Source organism: Rhinoderma darwinii, chromosome 1 (assembly GCF_050947455.1).
Source record: "Rhinoderma darwinii isolate aRhiDar2 chromosome 1, aRhiDar2.hap1, whole genome shotgun sequence".
Lineage (NCBI taxonomy): Eukaryota > Metazoa > Chordata > Amphibia > Anura > Rhinodermatidae > Rhinoderma > Rhinoderma darwinii.
Window position 1 is genome coordinate 521,476,177 of NC_134687.1, and position 14,376 is coordinate 521,490,552.

The following is a 14,376-nucleotide window of genomic DNA, read 5'->3' on the forward strand; positions in this document are numbered from 1 at the left end:
TGTCCGGAATCAGACGCGGACTACAGTGTTACAATGGAAATGGCACGTTGAAAGCATTTTTGGATGACAGCGATTTGCTACAATGATGAGAAAATACTTTCTAGCTTTTTCTGGACAATTGCACCCATTTTCATAAATATCCACAATCTAGAGACAGAACTAAAAGCACATATCATAGGGTCTCAAACAATATGAAAAATCGGGCTGTCCTGCATGTAATAACATTAACAGTTAATCGGTATTTTTTTTTTACTAGTGCATTGACTGGTGGTCACGTTTTACGCAGTCCAATGGCAATATGGATAGCTGCTCTATTTTAGATGCAGGACTCCTAAATATTCTGATCCACCCCATTATCATCTCAAAGTTAATAAAGAAGTCCACAATTACACATTACTCAGTGTATGAAGAACATGGAAGAAAACTTAATTTCAGAATTGATAAATGAATAAATATGCTAACCAGTACCTGGTAAGTGTCCAGTGACATAGCTGTAGCACCATCCCATACCGCACTGATCTGGGCTTTAACAGTTTTTCCTGCAGCATTTAGGACTTTTGTTTTGGGTGAATTTACATATACAGAAACCACAGAAGTACGTTCTTGCTCAAGTGGGTTATATATGACAAGGGACCTTTAAAAAGAACATAAAGTAAAATCATAACTAAAGAAAGATTAACTAAAAACCTGAAAAATAAATCAATTACTTTGAAAAATGTCTAAGGGCCCCCAATGATTATGTAATTAGTACTGGGCTCCCTATATAGGGCATAGGGACCTTTTGGGCTTCCTCAGGCTTCTGGGTCTGAATGTGATTGCAACCTCTGTACCCCTCTATAGTTATGCTCCTGGACTGGAGGCACTCGTAAACTATAAATCTAAAAATACACAATAGCCTATGCCTATATTCACACAACCAAGTCAAATATAGGTCCGTGTTAGGTATTTCAAACTCTATTTAGATTACATCTTGGTTCAAAGGTGTCATTATTAGCTGAACAGTTTCTGGCCAGCTTCACTTTGGAAATAATTATCTGATAAGAGTAATATACAATGTTAGGATATTAGCCTTTTAATGGAACGGTAACGCTAATTTACTCACCTTGGATGTCTCGACACCTTTATGACTGTCTTTTGAGGTAATGCATCCTGTGCTTTCTGCACGTCATCCTGCAACACAGAATATATGGAATGAGTTTAGTGCAAAATGCAGTAATAATTATGGAACTAATAAGTTTTATTCACTGAAAGTGGAATACACCGATATTAAACATAAAAACATAATGCAATTTTCTAATATACTTTTCCTTTCAATTCCTTGAAAGTTTTCAAAATCTCTGCTTGTAGTCGCTGAATAAAAACCTACATTGGTTAGTTTGAGGGTAAAAATGTGTCCTGGTCATGTGTAACCACACAGATGCACAGCTCGTTATAGTACAGTTATCAGACGAGCCGTTCACCCATGTGATCACCACATGACCAGGACAGATTACCACCCTTTGGAAGTACACAATAAAGGGTTCCATTCTGACAGCAAGCACAGATCTTGTAAAATGTGGGAAATCGAAAAAAAAAGAAGTATATATAAAAACCTGAACACATTTATTCATTCAAAGAATAAGCTTTATTTTCTGAAATCAGAATACCGCTTCAACATTTATCACAAAAATGCAGGGGGATTTAAACTCTTAGGCCCCATGCACACGAACGTGCTTTTGCGGCCACAATTCTCCAGAAAATCCACGGGAGAATTGCGGCCCCATTCATTTCTATGGGGCCATGCACACGACCGTCGTTTCCACGGTCCGTGCATGGCCCAGTAGCCTGGACCGCAGAAAGAACCGGCATGTCTTATTACGGCTGTGTTCTGCGGTCCAGGCTCATAGAACATAATGGACGTGGCCATGTGCACAGCGCGCAATTTGCGGGCGGCTCGCGGGTGCCACTCCGCAGCCAGCCCCAAAATCACGGCTGTGCACATGGCTACAGTCGTGTGCATGAGGCCTTAATGACGCAGTTTCGTTTTGGCCTTAAAGAGGCTCTGTCACCAGATTTTCAAACCCCTATCTCGTATTGCAACAGATCGGCGCTGCAATGTAGATTACAGTAACGTTTTTTTTTTTCAAAAACGAGCATTTTTGGCCAAGTTATGAGCATTTTTATATTTATGCAAATGAGCCTTTCTTAAGTACAACTGGACGCTGTGACGTCACTTCCTGCCCCAGGTCCTGCATCGTGTCGGACGAGCGAGGACACATCGGCACCAGGCGACAGAGGCTACAGTTGATTCTGCAGCAGCATCGGCGTTTGCAGGTAAGTCGATGTAGCCTCTGTCGCCTGGTGCCGATGTGTCCTCGCTCGTCCGACACGATGCAGGACCTGGGGCAGGAAGTGACGTCACAGCGTGATCTCTCGAGAACACGCTGGGTGTCTGTGCACTGCCAGGAGCTGGGTGTTAATGAAGAGAAGTGGATGATGCTGATTCGTCAGCATCATACACTTCTATTCACAACGCCCAGCTAGTAAAAACAAGTAAAAACGCCCAGATGTTACACACATAATACACGCCCACTTGGACTTCACTTTAAACACGCCCAGTTGTACATAAGAAAGGCTCATTTGCATAAATATAAAAATGCTAATAACTTGGCCAAAAATGCTCGTTTTTAAAAAAAACAAAAACGTTACTGTAATCTGCATGGCAGCGCCGATCTGCTGCAATACGAGATAGGGGTTTGAAAATCTGGCGACAGAGCCTCTTTAAGGATCAGACCCTTTTTCAAATCTGATGTGACACTTTATCTGGTAATAACTGTGGAATGCTTTTATTTATCCAAGCAATTTGGAGAGATTGTTTTCTTGTGATACATTGTACTTTATGTTGTTGTTAAGATTTGGTTGATACACTCAGTGTTCATTTGAAAAACACAACATTTAGAGAAAATTTGGAAAAATTAGCATTTTACTAAATTTGAATGTACTGCATCTGCGTGTAAGACAGATAGTAATACAACACAAAATAGTTGATAGTTCACATATCCCATATGCCTACTTTATGTTGGCATAGTTTTTTGAAAACTTATTTTTCTAGGACATTACACGGCTTAGAACTTTAGAAGCAAATTCTCACATCTTTAAGAAAATTTCAAAAGCCTTTTTTTTTTTAGGGACCAGTTCAGTTCTGAAGTGGCTTTGAGGGGCCTATATATTAGAAAGTAATTAACTATGCAAACTGATATGGTATTCCGTGCCGTTAAATTCTAAAGTCACCGCCTGATTAGAACGATTAAAAAGTTAATTTTATTAATGGATTTCTAAAATTTGCTCTTGAAGCCCAAATTCACACATACAGGCTCAGACAAGTGGTCAGAACGGAGAAAGGTCTATGAGTGATATGATTAGACCACGATTTCCCCTTATTATATAATGCACTGAAACCACTTGCTGAAAAAAGTAATTCCAAGCGTTTCAGTATCACAGATTGGCGTGATACGTCATCAGGGATTAAAATATTGATGCCGGTTAGCACTATTTTTGTGCAAATTCCACCTTCCGGAACGTGCACGACTCTAATGCAATGGCCGCACACGCGTCGGCGAAACGCCGGTCTTATAAAGGCTTCAGCCCTCCTACTCTGCTGACGTGGTTTTGGCTGGCCGCCAATCCGAAGTTAACACATCACTTCTGACGTCTCAGAATGGAGGCGAGCCTCCTTTTGCGTCAGCCAATCACAGAAATCTAGACGACAAAGCGTCCCTGGTAACCCTGGGGATCCAAAAGCGGATCTTTACACCTAAGAGATTAAATACAGTGGATAAGTGCAGCAAAGAATCATAATCACTGCATAAGAACATTAAGGCACTTAGAAAAATAGGTTGTAAGTGACATATAGATACTGATATAGTTGAATAATATCAGTATCTATATGTGGTTTCAGTGCATTATATTTATACACTTTTTTTTTGAGAAATTCTATTTTAATCCATTTTTTTTCTGTAACAGAAGGTTTAACCAGAGAATCACAACTCAATATGTATTGCCCTGATTCTGCAGTTTTTAGAAATATCCCACATGTAGCCCTAGTGTGCTACTGGACTGAAACACAGGCTTCAGAAGAAAAGGAGCACCTAGTTGATTTTGGGGCCTCCTTTTTATTAGAAAATGTTTTAGGCACCATGACAGGTTTTGAGTGGTCTTGTGGTGCCAAAACATAAGAAATACCCCCCAAAAAACACTATTTTAGAAACTACACTCCCCAAAGAATTCATCTTAGGGTGTAGTGAGAATTTTAACCCCACAGGTTTTCTGCTGAATTTCTTGGAATTAGGCCGTAAAAATTAAAATCTAAATTTTTTCACGCAAAAACTCACTCTAGATCAGATTGTTTAATTTTCACAAAGAATAAAAGGAGAAAAAGCACCCCAACATTTGTATAGAAATATCTCCCGAGTACAATAATACCCCATATGTGGTCATAAACTGCTGTTTGAACACACTGCAGGGCTTAGAAGGGAAGGAGCGTCATTTGCCTATTGGAGCTCAAACATTGCTAGAATGGTTTTTGGGTGCTGTGTCGCATTTGCAAAGTCTTTAGGAACCAAAACAGTGAAGACCCCCCAAAAGTGACTCCATTAGGGAAACTACACCCCTCAAGAAATCTAACTAGGAGTATAATGAGCATTTAAACCCCCACAGTTTTTTTGCAAGATGTATTGGAATTAGGCCGTGAAAATAAAAATACACCTTTTTTTTCCACGAAAATTTTTTTTTTTCATTTTCACAGGGGTTAAAAGAGAAAAAGAACCCCAACATTTGTAAAGCAATTTCTCCCGAGTACGACAATACCCCATATGTGGTCATAAACTGCTGTTTTGACACACTGCAGGGCTCAGAATGGAAGGAGCGCTGTTTAGATTTTGCTGGATTGTTTTTCGGGTGCCATGTCGCATTTGCAGAGCCCCTGAGGTACCTGTACAGTAGAAACCCCTAAAAAGTTAATATTTTGGAAACGAATCCCCCAAGGGGTGTAATTTAGGGGGTAGCGAACATTTAGACCCCACAGGTGTTTCATATATTTTATTAGAATTAGGCTGTGAAAATGAAAAATGTCATTTTTCCAAAAACTACGTTGTTTTATCTCCCAATTCTTTGTTTTTATTTTTACAAGGGGTAATGGGAGACCTTGAGTAACAAATTGTGTGGTATTTTTTCTCCTGAGTATGTAAATACCCCATGCCTGGCCCTAAACTGCTGTTTCGGCACTCGGCAGGGCTCAGAAGGGAGGGAGCGCCATTTGGCTTTTGGAGCGTGGAATTTGCTTGGTAGTAGTGTTTGGGGTTTTATTGGTATTTCAGTTTATAATGTGGGGGCATATGTAAGCTGCGCAGAGTACATCAGGGCATAATAAGGTGGTATAACAACGGGGTAAGTAAATAATAATCCGCAGATATGTGGCCAGTGTCGCACTGATAAATGGTGCCCAATCTTATCCCCATTTTGGAACACACAATGCACATTTTGTGTCGCCATATTCTGAGAGACAGAACTTTTTTGCAGGACAATCTGTAGTTTTTATTGGTACGATTTTGGGGTAGAGGCAACTTTTTATTCAATTTTTTGAGAGGTGTGGTGACAGCAATTCTGCTATTGTTTTCTATATTTTTTTTACGGCGTTCACTGTGCGCTATAAATGACGTTTACTGTATTCTGCGGGTCAATAAGATTACTGCGATACCAAATGCTTATTTTTTTTTTATGTTTTATGGCTTTTGCACAAGAACATCACTTTCAAAAAAATACATTTAGTTTTTGTGTTGCCATATTCAAAGAGCGATAACTTTTATTTTTCCATCAAGAAAGCTGTGAGGACTTGTTTTTGTGTATTGCAGTGTATACCTGTCAGTTTCAAAGACATGCAGCATATTCGGACCTGCCTCTGGCAGGGCCATAGCAAGCATCGGCACCCCGTGATCACGTCGTTGGTGTTGTAACCACTTAGATGGGGCAATCGCTATTGACTGCCACATTTAAGGGGTTAATCGGCGGGGACCACCGCGATTGGTCCCGTGGAATAAGCTGTGATAACTGTTGAACGAGGCAGCAGTTATCACAGGTCGTAAGTGTGTCGGGGGGGATGGCGCCGGGTTAAACCCGCGACACACTATTAGAGACGAGCGCGAACGATGCGCTTAGCTCGACATAATAGTACAGAGTGGGAAGGGATTAAAAGAGCTGGAATATCACAATATAATGTTAAATCATAGTTAACCCTTGGCAATTGTTAAAGTACCCAGGGTGTATATCATCAAAACTACATATAAGTCCATTACTGACGTTCAGAAACTGAACGGATCCACCTAATCCTGTGTGTAAATATTTGATACTAAATGATCCATCCGAGAGTATTTGCTTAAAGGGGTGGGACAGAAAATGAATACCTTGAACTAATCTACATAATGAGATCCAAGGGAAGTAAAAAATGTTTTTGGTTGTAATATTGGTTATATGGTAATAACTCATAGTTGATATTTCACTGCTTACTTATGTATTTATGTACCATTTACTGTAACATTTTAACCCACCATACTGAAGAACGGAGCTGACGGCTTGTAGATATATGTGCCTTTATCCTTAAGAATAAGAAGGTGTGCAGCATCTACGATTACCTTCTTCAAGTTCATCAGAGAATGGTAAAGCCTACAGAGTAAAAGAAAAAAATATATATAATTAGAGTATTATTTTAAACTGCATGTTTTTATATAAATGTTTAAGATGCAAAAGTTTATCCCAGCACCCCTCACCCACCAAAAACCCCCAAACACAACATGAAACTTTATGTACTAGTCTTTAAATGTCCATTATTATAAAAAAGGAGTACAAGCATAGTACCTTCCCCCGATTGGGAGGGCAATCGACCTGAATCCTTAATAGGGTTGTCACGAAACTAGAATTTGGACTTTGATAGCAATAACTTGTGTAGTATTGGGATTCTCAATACCAAAGCGATACTTTGCCAACAATACAAAAAAAACAAAAAAAAGTCCTTCCATTTCCTGATGTGTAAGGCACACGGTGTTATGAATTTTGAACCTCTATGTGCCTCACAATATTAACCCCATCATGTACCTCACAGTCCTAATGGGAAACATTGGATTAATGTGTGAGGTAGACCATAGGGTTAATTAAATATTATTAATGTGAGGCACATGGAGGTTTAAAATTCATAACACCATGTGCCTCACATTAAGGCAGTTGTTAGGGCATACCCAAGTATGCACGAACAGGAAATATGGTTAGACAGCCCTGGGGTCCTTCAATGGTATGTCCCTCGATCATGAAACAGGGATTCCCTATTGCTCGATCAAAGGGGGTACCCCTTCTCATTTTCTCTTTGAATGCCGCTGTCAGCATTCAAATCGTGGCATTTCATGGGGATAGTGGCAGAGATCAGAGGTTTTCATGATCTCCACTGTTAGAGCGGGGCTGTGGCTGTGTATTACAACCATTGCCCCACTCCTGATCGCACAGGCACACTTCCTATGCCCGAACGATCAGTATGACGTGATGAGGCCGGCGCTGCAGTAATGAGCGGCAAGCACTGAAGACAGAACATGGGGGCGCTTTGCAGTGCGCGCGCCATATTCTCTTTCTTCAGGGGTAGTGACACCGCTCATTAGTGCAGCGCCGGCCGCATCACATCATGCTAGTCACTAAATTCATGTATTACAATACTAAGCTGTGTGGCCGTACAGCTCAGTATTGAAATACATGAATTAACCCCTTCCCGACATTTAACGTATACATACGCCAAAGTCGGGTAGTGGAACGTATGGAAAGGGCTCACGGAGTGAACACGCTCCATACGATGCGGGTGTCGGCTGTTTGTTACAGCCGACACTTCAGAGTAATGAGCGGCATCGCGCTCTAGAATGATCCCGCTCGTTTAACTCGTTAAATGCTGCTGTCAATAGCGACCGCAGCATTTAAATAGTTAGAAAGAGGGGGGCGACCCCCTCTAACAGCTCATCGCGCCCCCCGCAACGCAATCGCGGGAGGGGGGGCGATGGTTGCTATGGCTGCCTAATGAAGGTCCGCCATCTTTGTGCACCTATTAAGCCCGGCCTCCGGCAGGGCTTAATAGATGCTTGTCAGAATCACGATATACTGCAATACATTAGTATCGCTGGTTGAAGTCCCCTAGGGGGACTAATAAAAAAAGAAAAAATGAGAATAAAGTTAACATGTTATTTTAATTGCAAAGTGAATTCCGTAAAAACAGCGCGCAAAAAACCATGGAGGAATCGCTGTTTTTTTAATTTTCTACCCCACAAATTATTTTTTCCCGTTTCCTAGTACATTATATGGCAAAATAAATTACAACTACAACTCATCCCGCAAAAATCAAGCCCTCATAGGACTATATCGACCGAAAAATAAAGAAGTTATGGCTTTTGGAAGGTAGGGAGGAAAAAAAGGGGTTGCGGCGGGAAGGGGTTAAAGCTATTGTACCGTTTGAGGGTGCACGGCATCTAAATAGTATTGATATTCTGATGCATTGTGCAACCCTAATTCTTAATGCAGCTGTTATAAGACTTACTCATAAAATGTAAATACATAAAGAGCACCAGCTTAACGGGTATTCCCAGAATCAACAATTATTACCTATCCACGGGAAAGGTAATAATAGTCTGATCGCTGGGGGCCCCACCGATCGCAAGACTGGGATCCCGAAAACATCGTTCCCCCTCACTGCTCGACCGCAGACATCGAGCGGGGGTCGCGCATGCACGCTGTAGCTGAATTCAAATTATATGAGAATGACTGAACAGCCGAGTACAGTGCCTGGCTGTTTGCATTATTCCAGACATTGAATGGCGCATTGGGGACTGGTGCTCTATTTAAGCTCCTCCTCACCTCAGTTGAGCAGTGAGAAGGAACAGGGGGGTTTGGGACCTCCGTAATCAGTGGGGCCCAAGCGATCAGAAAATTATCCTGTGATAGGCGCTAATTATCGATTCTGCGAATACCCCTTTAATATTTGTAATAGACTTTAAGATTAATTCAATAAAAAAATTTTGAAAGCAGGCCAAGTCGAGATCTCAACAGTTCCCTGGATATAAACCCCAAAGTGTGGATCCATGGAGCCCATAGATTCTCAAATTTAGCTCCTGCTCTTCTCTTAAAAAAAAAAAAAAAAGACTCCTTTCTCCAGGTTTAACAGCAAGTTTATTTTATTAGAAAACTGTTATAGACGAAGCACTTTCAACTATTCAGTGTCTCGCCATCTATCCAGCTGTCGTGCCATATATAGCATCCGAGACACTGCAATTTTCTCTAGATCAGTGATAGCCAAGTCTTCAATAGAGCCCAACATACTCTCTGTAAAGTAAATATAATTGTGATAGTCTGTGTGCTTCACTAGGGAAAAATTGTGGCACCCTACCTAGAATTTCCTGCCAATGTCCCTGCTCCATAGGTCCAATATCTCTCTCCCAATGATCCAGACTACGAGCCAAATATTAAGATAAAATTTAAATTTACAAGAGATTCATATAACATGGTAATAACCCCTGCCGAGTTATCCAAAGTCTCTATCATGCAAATTATTTAATAGGAAGATAAGTCCTCCCCAGTCTGGTGAGTGATCGGCATGCCTTGGTTGTAGGTATTTATAAAATTCAGTTTGGGGTATGTCACAGTCTTCCTGTAGTTCAGAGAACGAATTAATGTTTCCCTCTGCCAAATGTGCGGTAATCTTCTAATACCGATCTGCTTCCACTGATCAAAGCCTACAAAATAGTAAAAATCAGATAACCATGGAGTATCCCATATTGAGGTATATTGTGAGGCACCATTAATACCTTGTAATTCCTGCACTTTTCCATTTATATTATAGTGAAAACTTAGGGGGGGGGGGGGACAGAACCGGGAACAACCTGAATTTGTGAGCCTAAGGCCTCATATTAAAAAAACTTTTGTAACAGCTGCTGGGAACTTAGCCCACCCAACCCTAAAGATTTTGAAGCTGGGCAGCCAAATAATATGCCCACGGTTGGGCACTGCCAGACCTCCTTCAGCTTTTCTTCTTTGCAGAGTCTTAAGTTTAGTCCGGGTCAGGTGTTTGCGCCAAATAAGCTCCCTAAAAAAGCAGTACATTTTATAAAAGGGTCACCAGATGGGCAAATTATGTAATACATACAGCAGCTGAGGCAACCAAATCACCTTTATTACATTTGTTCTGCCCACCATAGACAGAGGTAGTTTAGGCCAAGCTTCTAGCTTCGGTTTTAAAAAATGTAGCAATAATTGGATTCAAGTCCAGCCTTTCATAATCTGGTACCGCTGCCGAAACGGACATCCCTAGAATTTAAACTCCGATAGTACTTGTAACCCGATCCTCACCCCGACTTCCACGATAAGCAGATGGAAGGCGCCGCTGCGCTCATGCAAGTGTCAGGCTGTTCGTACTTACACACGCAGTCAGTTTGGCATCTGCTGTGCACGCTATTGCACGGTTGTCCCATTTCAAGTGAAGTAACGACGTCTAAAAGTACGAAGAGCCTAAAACCGCATGTAAACCATGAAGAGGCTGCACTCACGAGCGCCACGGCCCCTTCAAACAGCTGATCTGCGGGGGTGCCAAGAATCAGACTTCCACTGATCGAATAATAATAATAATAATAATGGCCATTCCCAAGGAAAGGCCATCAATATTTTTAATCCTGGATGACCCCGTTAAGCACAGCTAGTGTTTTCTGCCCCTCTTAGACAGTCTTCACACTGTTGTAATAAGAACGCCATCTTCTGCAGTTCAACTGTACTGAACTTAGTTCACCATAGAAACCTATTGTAATCAAAGTCACATTCAGTTGAACTGCAAGAGGTCCCGGGGTAGCGGCAGTAATAATGATGCCATAATGTGCCCTTTTTATATCTGTATGAAAGCAGGCTTAGAAAGGTACACCTGCCATGGGGAGAGAATATTTCATTGCAGTATTTTTACAATGTGACACAATAGTAATTTTTCATGCAACGTGCTCAGAGAAGATGGAGACTTTACCTGGTGCCATAATCTACCATCACCCAGTCTTTAGCTGTCCCAGTGATCGCATCATGGTGTTGAAAAAGTCCTACATTCCTCCTGGCTTCTGTCAGTAATTTGTAAAGTTCTCCTGATGGGAAAGTCTCTAGTTTGCTGCTTCTTTGAGTATGTACTTGTGCTAATGAATAGAGTATTTCAGCAGATCTGAAAATAAGTAAAATGGATTATAATTAAATTATGAAACACAAATCTGAAGTGCGCTGTTTTAGTAACGGCTACCTTCACCAAACCGTGGTTATGGGTCACATGTGGGAAGTATAACAAAGTATTATTCCTCCGATTAATTATAAAGAACATCTAAGCAAACTTGGTCTGCTATTCTACTACACAATAAAACATTTCTTACTATTTTCAAGATCTATGAATGGTGTATCATGCAAGTGGAGTGTTTTCGAACATCTAGATTGTGTATAGCAATTCAACAACTTCGAAAAAGATGGTCTCCATTTTAGAGGGACATCATTTCCCGACAGGATGAAGTCTTCCAAAAAAAAACGTATCCATAAAGTGAAAAACAAGCATACACACCTATCAACAAAGGAAGGAGGAGGGCGGAGTTGCAGAAAACCCTTGTAATGGAACTGAAAAAAAAACAAACACTCTCCAACCCATCCCCCAACAAAACAAAAAAGTATCCGCCTAAGTTTTTATGTCAATAATAATATCGGAAGAACAGTATTATTACCAGGACGCACAGAAGGCAAACACTGCACTGGTGGAATGAACACCTTGAAAGTAAATATGTGTTTAAAATATGCAGTATCAGATGTAGTCGTCAGGTGCCTCTATACACAAGACCTTTATTTACAGTCTCCCTACACTACTATTGATCAGTGGCATATGAAATTATTTTTTCATTGCATTCAATTTTACTCTAGGTTATACCGGAGCATACTTAGTCTTTATATGTACATTATTACATACATACATACATACATATATATATATATATATATATACATACACACACACACCCCTATATACATATACACATACACACTTTATTGTACATACGAAAAAAATTACACCTGGGCTCAGGCCCAACATTCCAAGTTACAGGTAAATTCAATGAGTCGCGTGATGCCGGTAATCCCATGACATGAGGTTAAATTATCCAGAGAAAGACAGATTCTGAAGGGTCAATGTTTAGAATTCCACACTCCGATGCATGGGGGTCCCGCTCATTTATGGACGTTGAAATTCTGCTGTATGTTATTTTTCATAAGTATGTCATATCTGCATTTCGCACGCATTCGAACAGATGTCGTTGTGTTAATAAATTTGTTAATAAATACCAACACAACGAACGTATTCAAGTATAAAAAATAGCAATGTGTGTTATAAACAGTTAAATACAATGAAGAACACTTGAAGGTAATACGCTTTATGAAAAACTCACTATGGTTGTCTCTTTTTGAATACTAATGTAATGTCCTTGAGAATTATCCAAGGCTGTGACAGTTGTGACAAGACATATTAAGGCTGCTTAAGGAGGCATTTATGAGCTTTGTTCTTCCAGTGCATTATTCATAGAGGCAAATGGGGAATATATTACTTTTCCCTTATTTTTTTTTTTTTTTTAGTAAAGTATTATTTCAAATCAAAACTACAATGGAGCCATGCTATAATCACGGCTCTTTAATTGAACTTACAGGATTCCCTAATTGAATGTAACATCAAAAACAAAACAAGTAATAAGTACGTTTTAGTGCAGCTACTTTAATGCCTTCTCAATTATGGAGAGTTCTATTCATGCTGGAAAAGTCACAGACAATATAAAAGCCTTGATTATTAATTACACTTATTGCATATAAAAACAATGTCATTGTTATTTTAAAGCTGGCAATTAGACGCTGTACCAATCAATATATAAGAATCATATGGGGAAAAAAAAAAAAAAAGACATAAAATCTTACAAAGGCCCGGCGCCAACATAGACCTGGGCTAATCACCACTAAGTCTAGATCACATTCTACAAGACTTAGATTTAAAACGTAAATTTTTTTATATATGTATACAATATTCCGCAGAAAAACGTGCTTTGTGGTTATGTCTGGGCCCCCCGACGGCACTTATTTGCATATTTGAACTGCATGCTTTCATGTCAATGTCTAGATTTTCAAGAGGTTTTATGGTTCTAACAGTCAGTGTTCATTTTCCTTAGCGATTGATTCAGCAGTCATCTCAGGGACCGGCACTGTATGACAGCGCGTTTAGCTTTACACACGCGCATCCAGTCAGCGGACTCTATGGACAAGATACATTAATTTCGTTCTTTGAGCAAAGCTCATTTATAGAAGTAGCCACATGGGCAAATGTGTAAAGCCAGAGATTGCAAAGTTATTTAGTGGTGTTATGCTATATGTTCGAACCACACAACTGCGTGTAGTTATTCCTTCGAATGTTAGCAGAGTAATGTTAACAGAGTATGAAATTCCAGAACATTATTATTGGAATTGCTCCCTTTACAAGTGGAATTTCTACTCCCAGCTGCTTCTTTTTCTGAAGACATGTTCGCTGCTCCATAGGCAGAATACAGGCTGCTTAAAACATAAGCCTCACATTCTGATGATGCATTTACAGGGCAACAATGGGGGGATTCAAGTTCCTTGCTGCCATATCAGATATTCATTCACTATAGGTATCTAATATGACTCTACTCTTTTAGTTTCCATACTTTTACACTTCATCCATATGTGACGGGTGGATGAATCATTTTTAAATGATAGATGACATGTTTTGTGCCGATCCATTCAAAGACCCGATTGGTTACTTGTCTTCACATCCACTTCAAAACCGGGCTCACAAGGACAAACAGGAGATGAAGAAAGGCATTCTAGTGTCATTTTTATCTTCTAATAAAAGGTATTTATTTAATTCCGGTCTATACAAAATCATAGAAAATGTATGGATACGTTGCATAAAAAAATTACTTGCCTCAAATGAGACTCCATGACTCTCTCCAGCCGTTTATAGAATGGCCGTGAGGTAAAATATCCGCTCCAATAGTGATCATCCCTGTCTGCGTATGTGAAGAAATCACCACTCAAAACCGGGAAGAACGACGAGCTGCTGGACTCATCAATATTGGTGGTTTTTCTCAGAGCCTCAAAAAAATCAGACAGGGTACCAAACTTTGCCTGAAAATGTTAAATGAAAAAATACAAGAATATATTTTGTATTTTAGAATGGATGGAATAGACAGAAATAATACTAAAGAAAATAGAAGCCATGAAAGCCTTTTCCTACTAACATATTCTGCCATATACACGGAT

General features: G+C 40.0%; 1 protein-coding gene across 1 annotated transcript in view; it reads right to left on the reverse strand.

Moving 5' to 3' along the window:
- The window catches only part of MAN2A1 (mannosidase alpha class 2A member 1), a 153,574-nt gene that overhangs the window by 26,196 nt on the left and 113,002 nt on the right, over nucleotides 1–14,376 (reverse strand). Inside the window, exons 9-13 of the mRNA XM_075836752.1 lie at nucleotides 14,039–14,241; nucleotides 11,060–11,245; nucleotides 6,582–6,696; nucleotides 1,103–1,170; nucleotides 469–634 (exon numbers count right to left, since the gene is read on the reverse strand). Of these exons, the coding sequence (XP_075692867.1) occupies nucleotides 469–634; nucleotides 1,103–1,170; nucleotides 6,582–6,696; nucleotides 11,060–11,245; nucleotides 14,039–14,241 (738 nt within the window). The remainder of the gene's footprint in view (nucleotides 1–468; nucleotides 635–1,102; nucleotides 1,171–6,581; nucleotides 6,697–11,059; nucleotides 11,246–14,038; nucleotides 14,242–14,376) is intronic.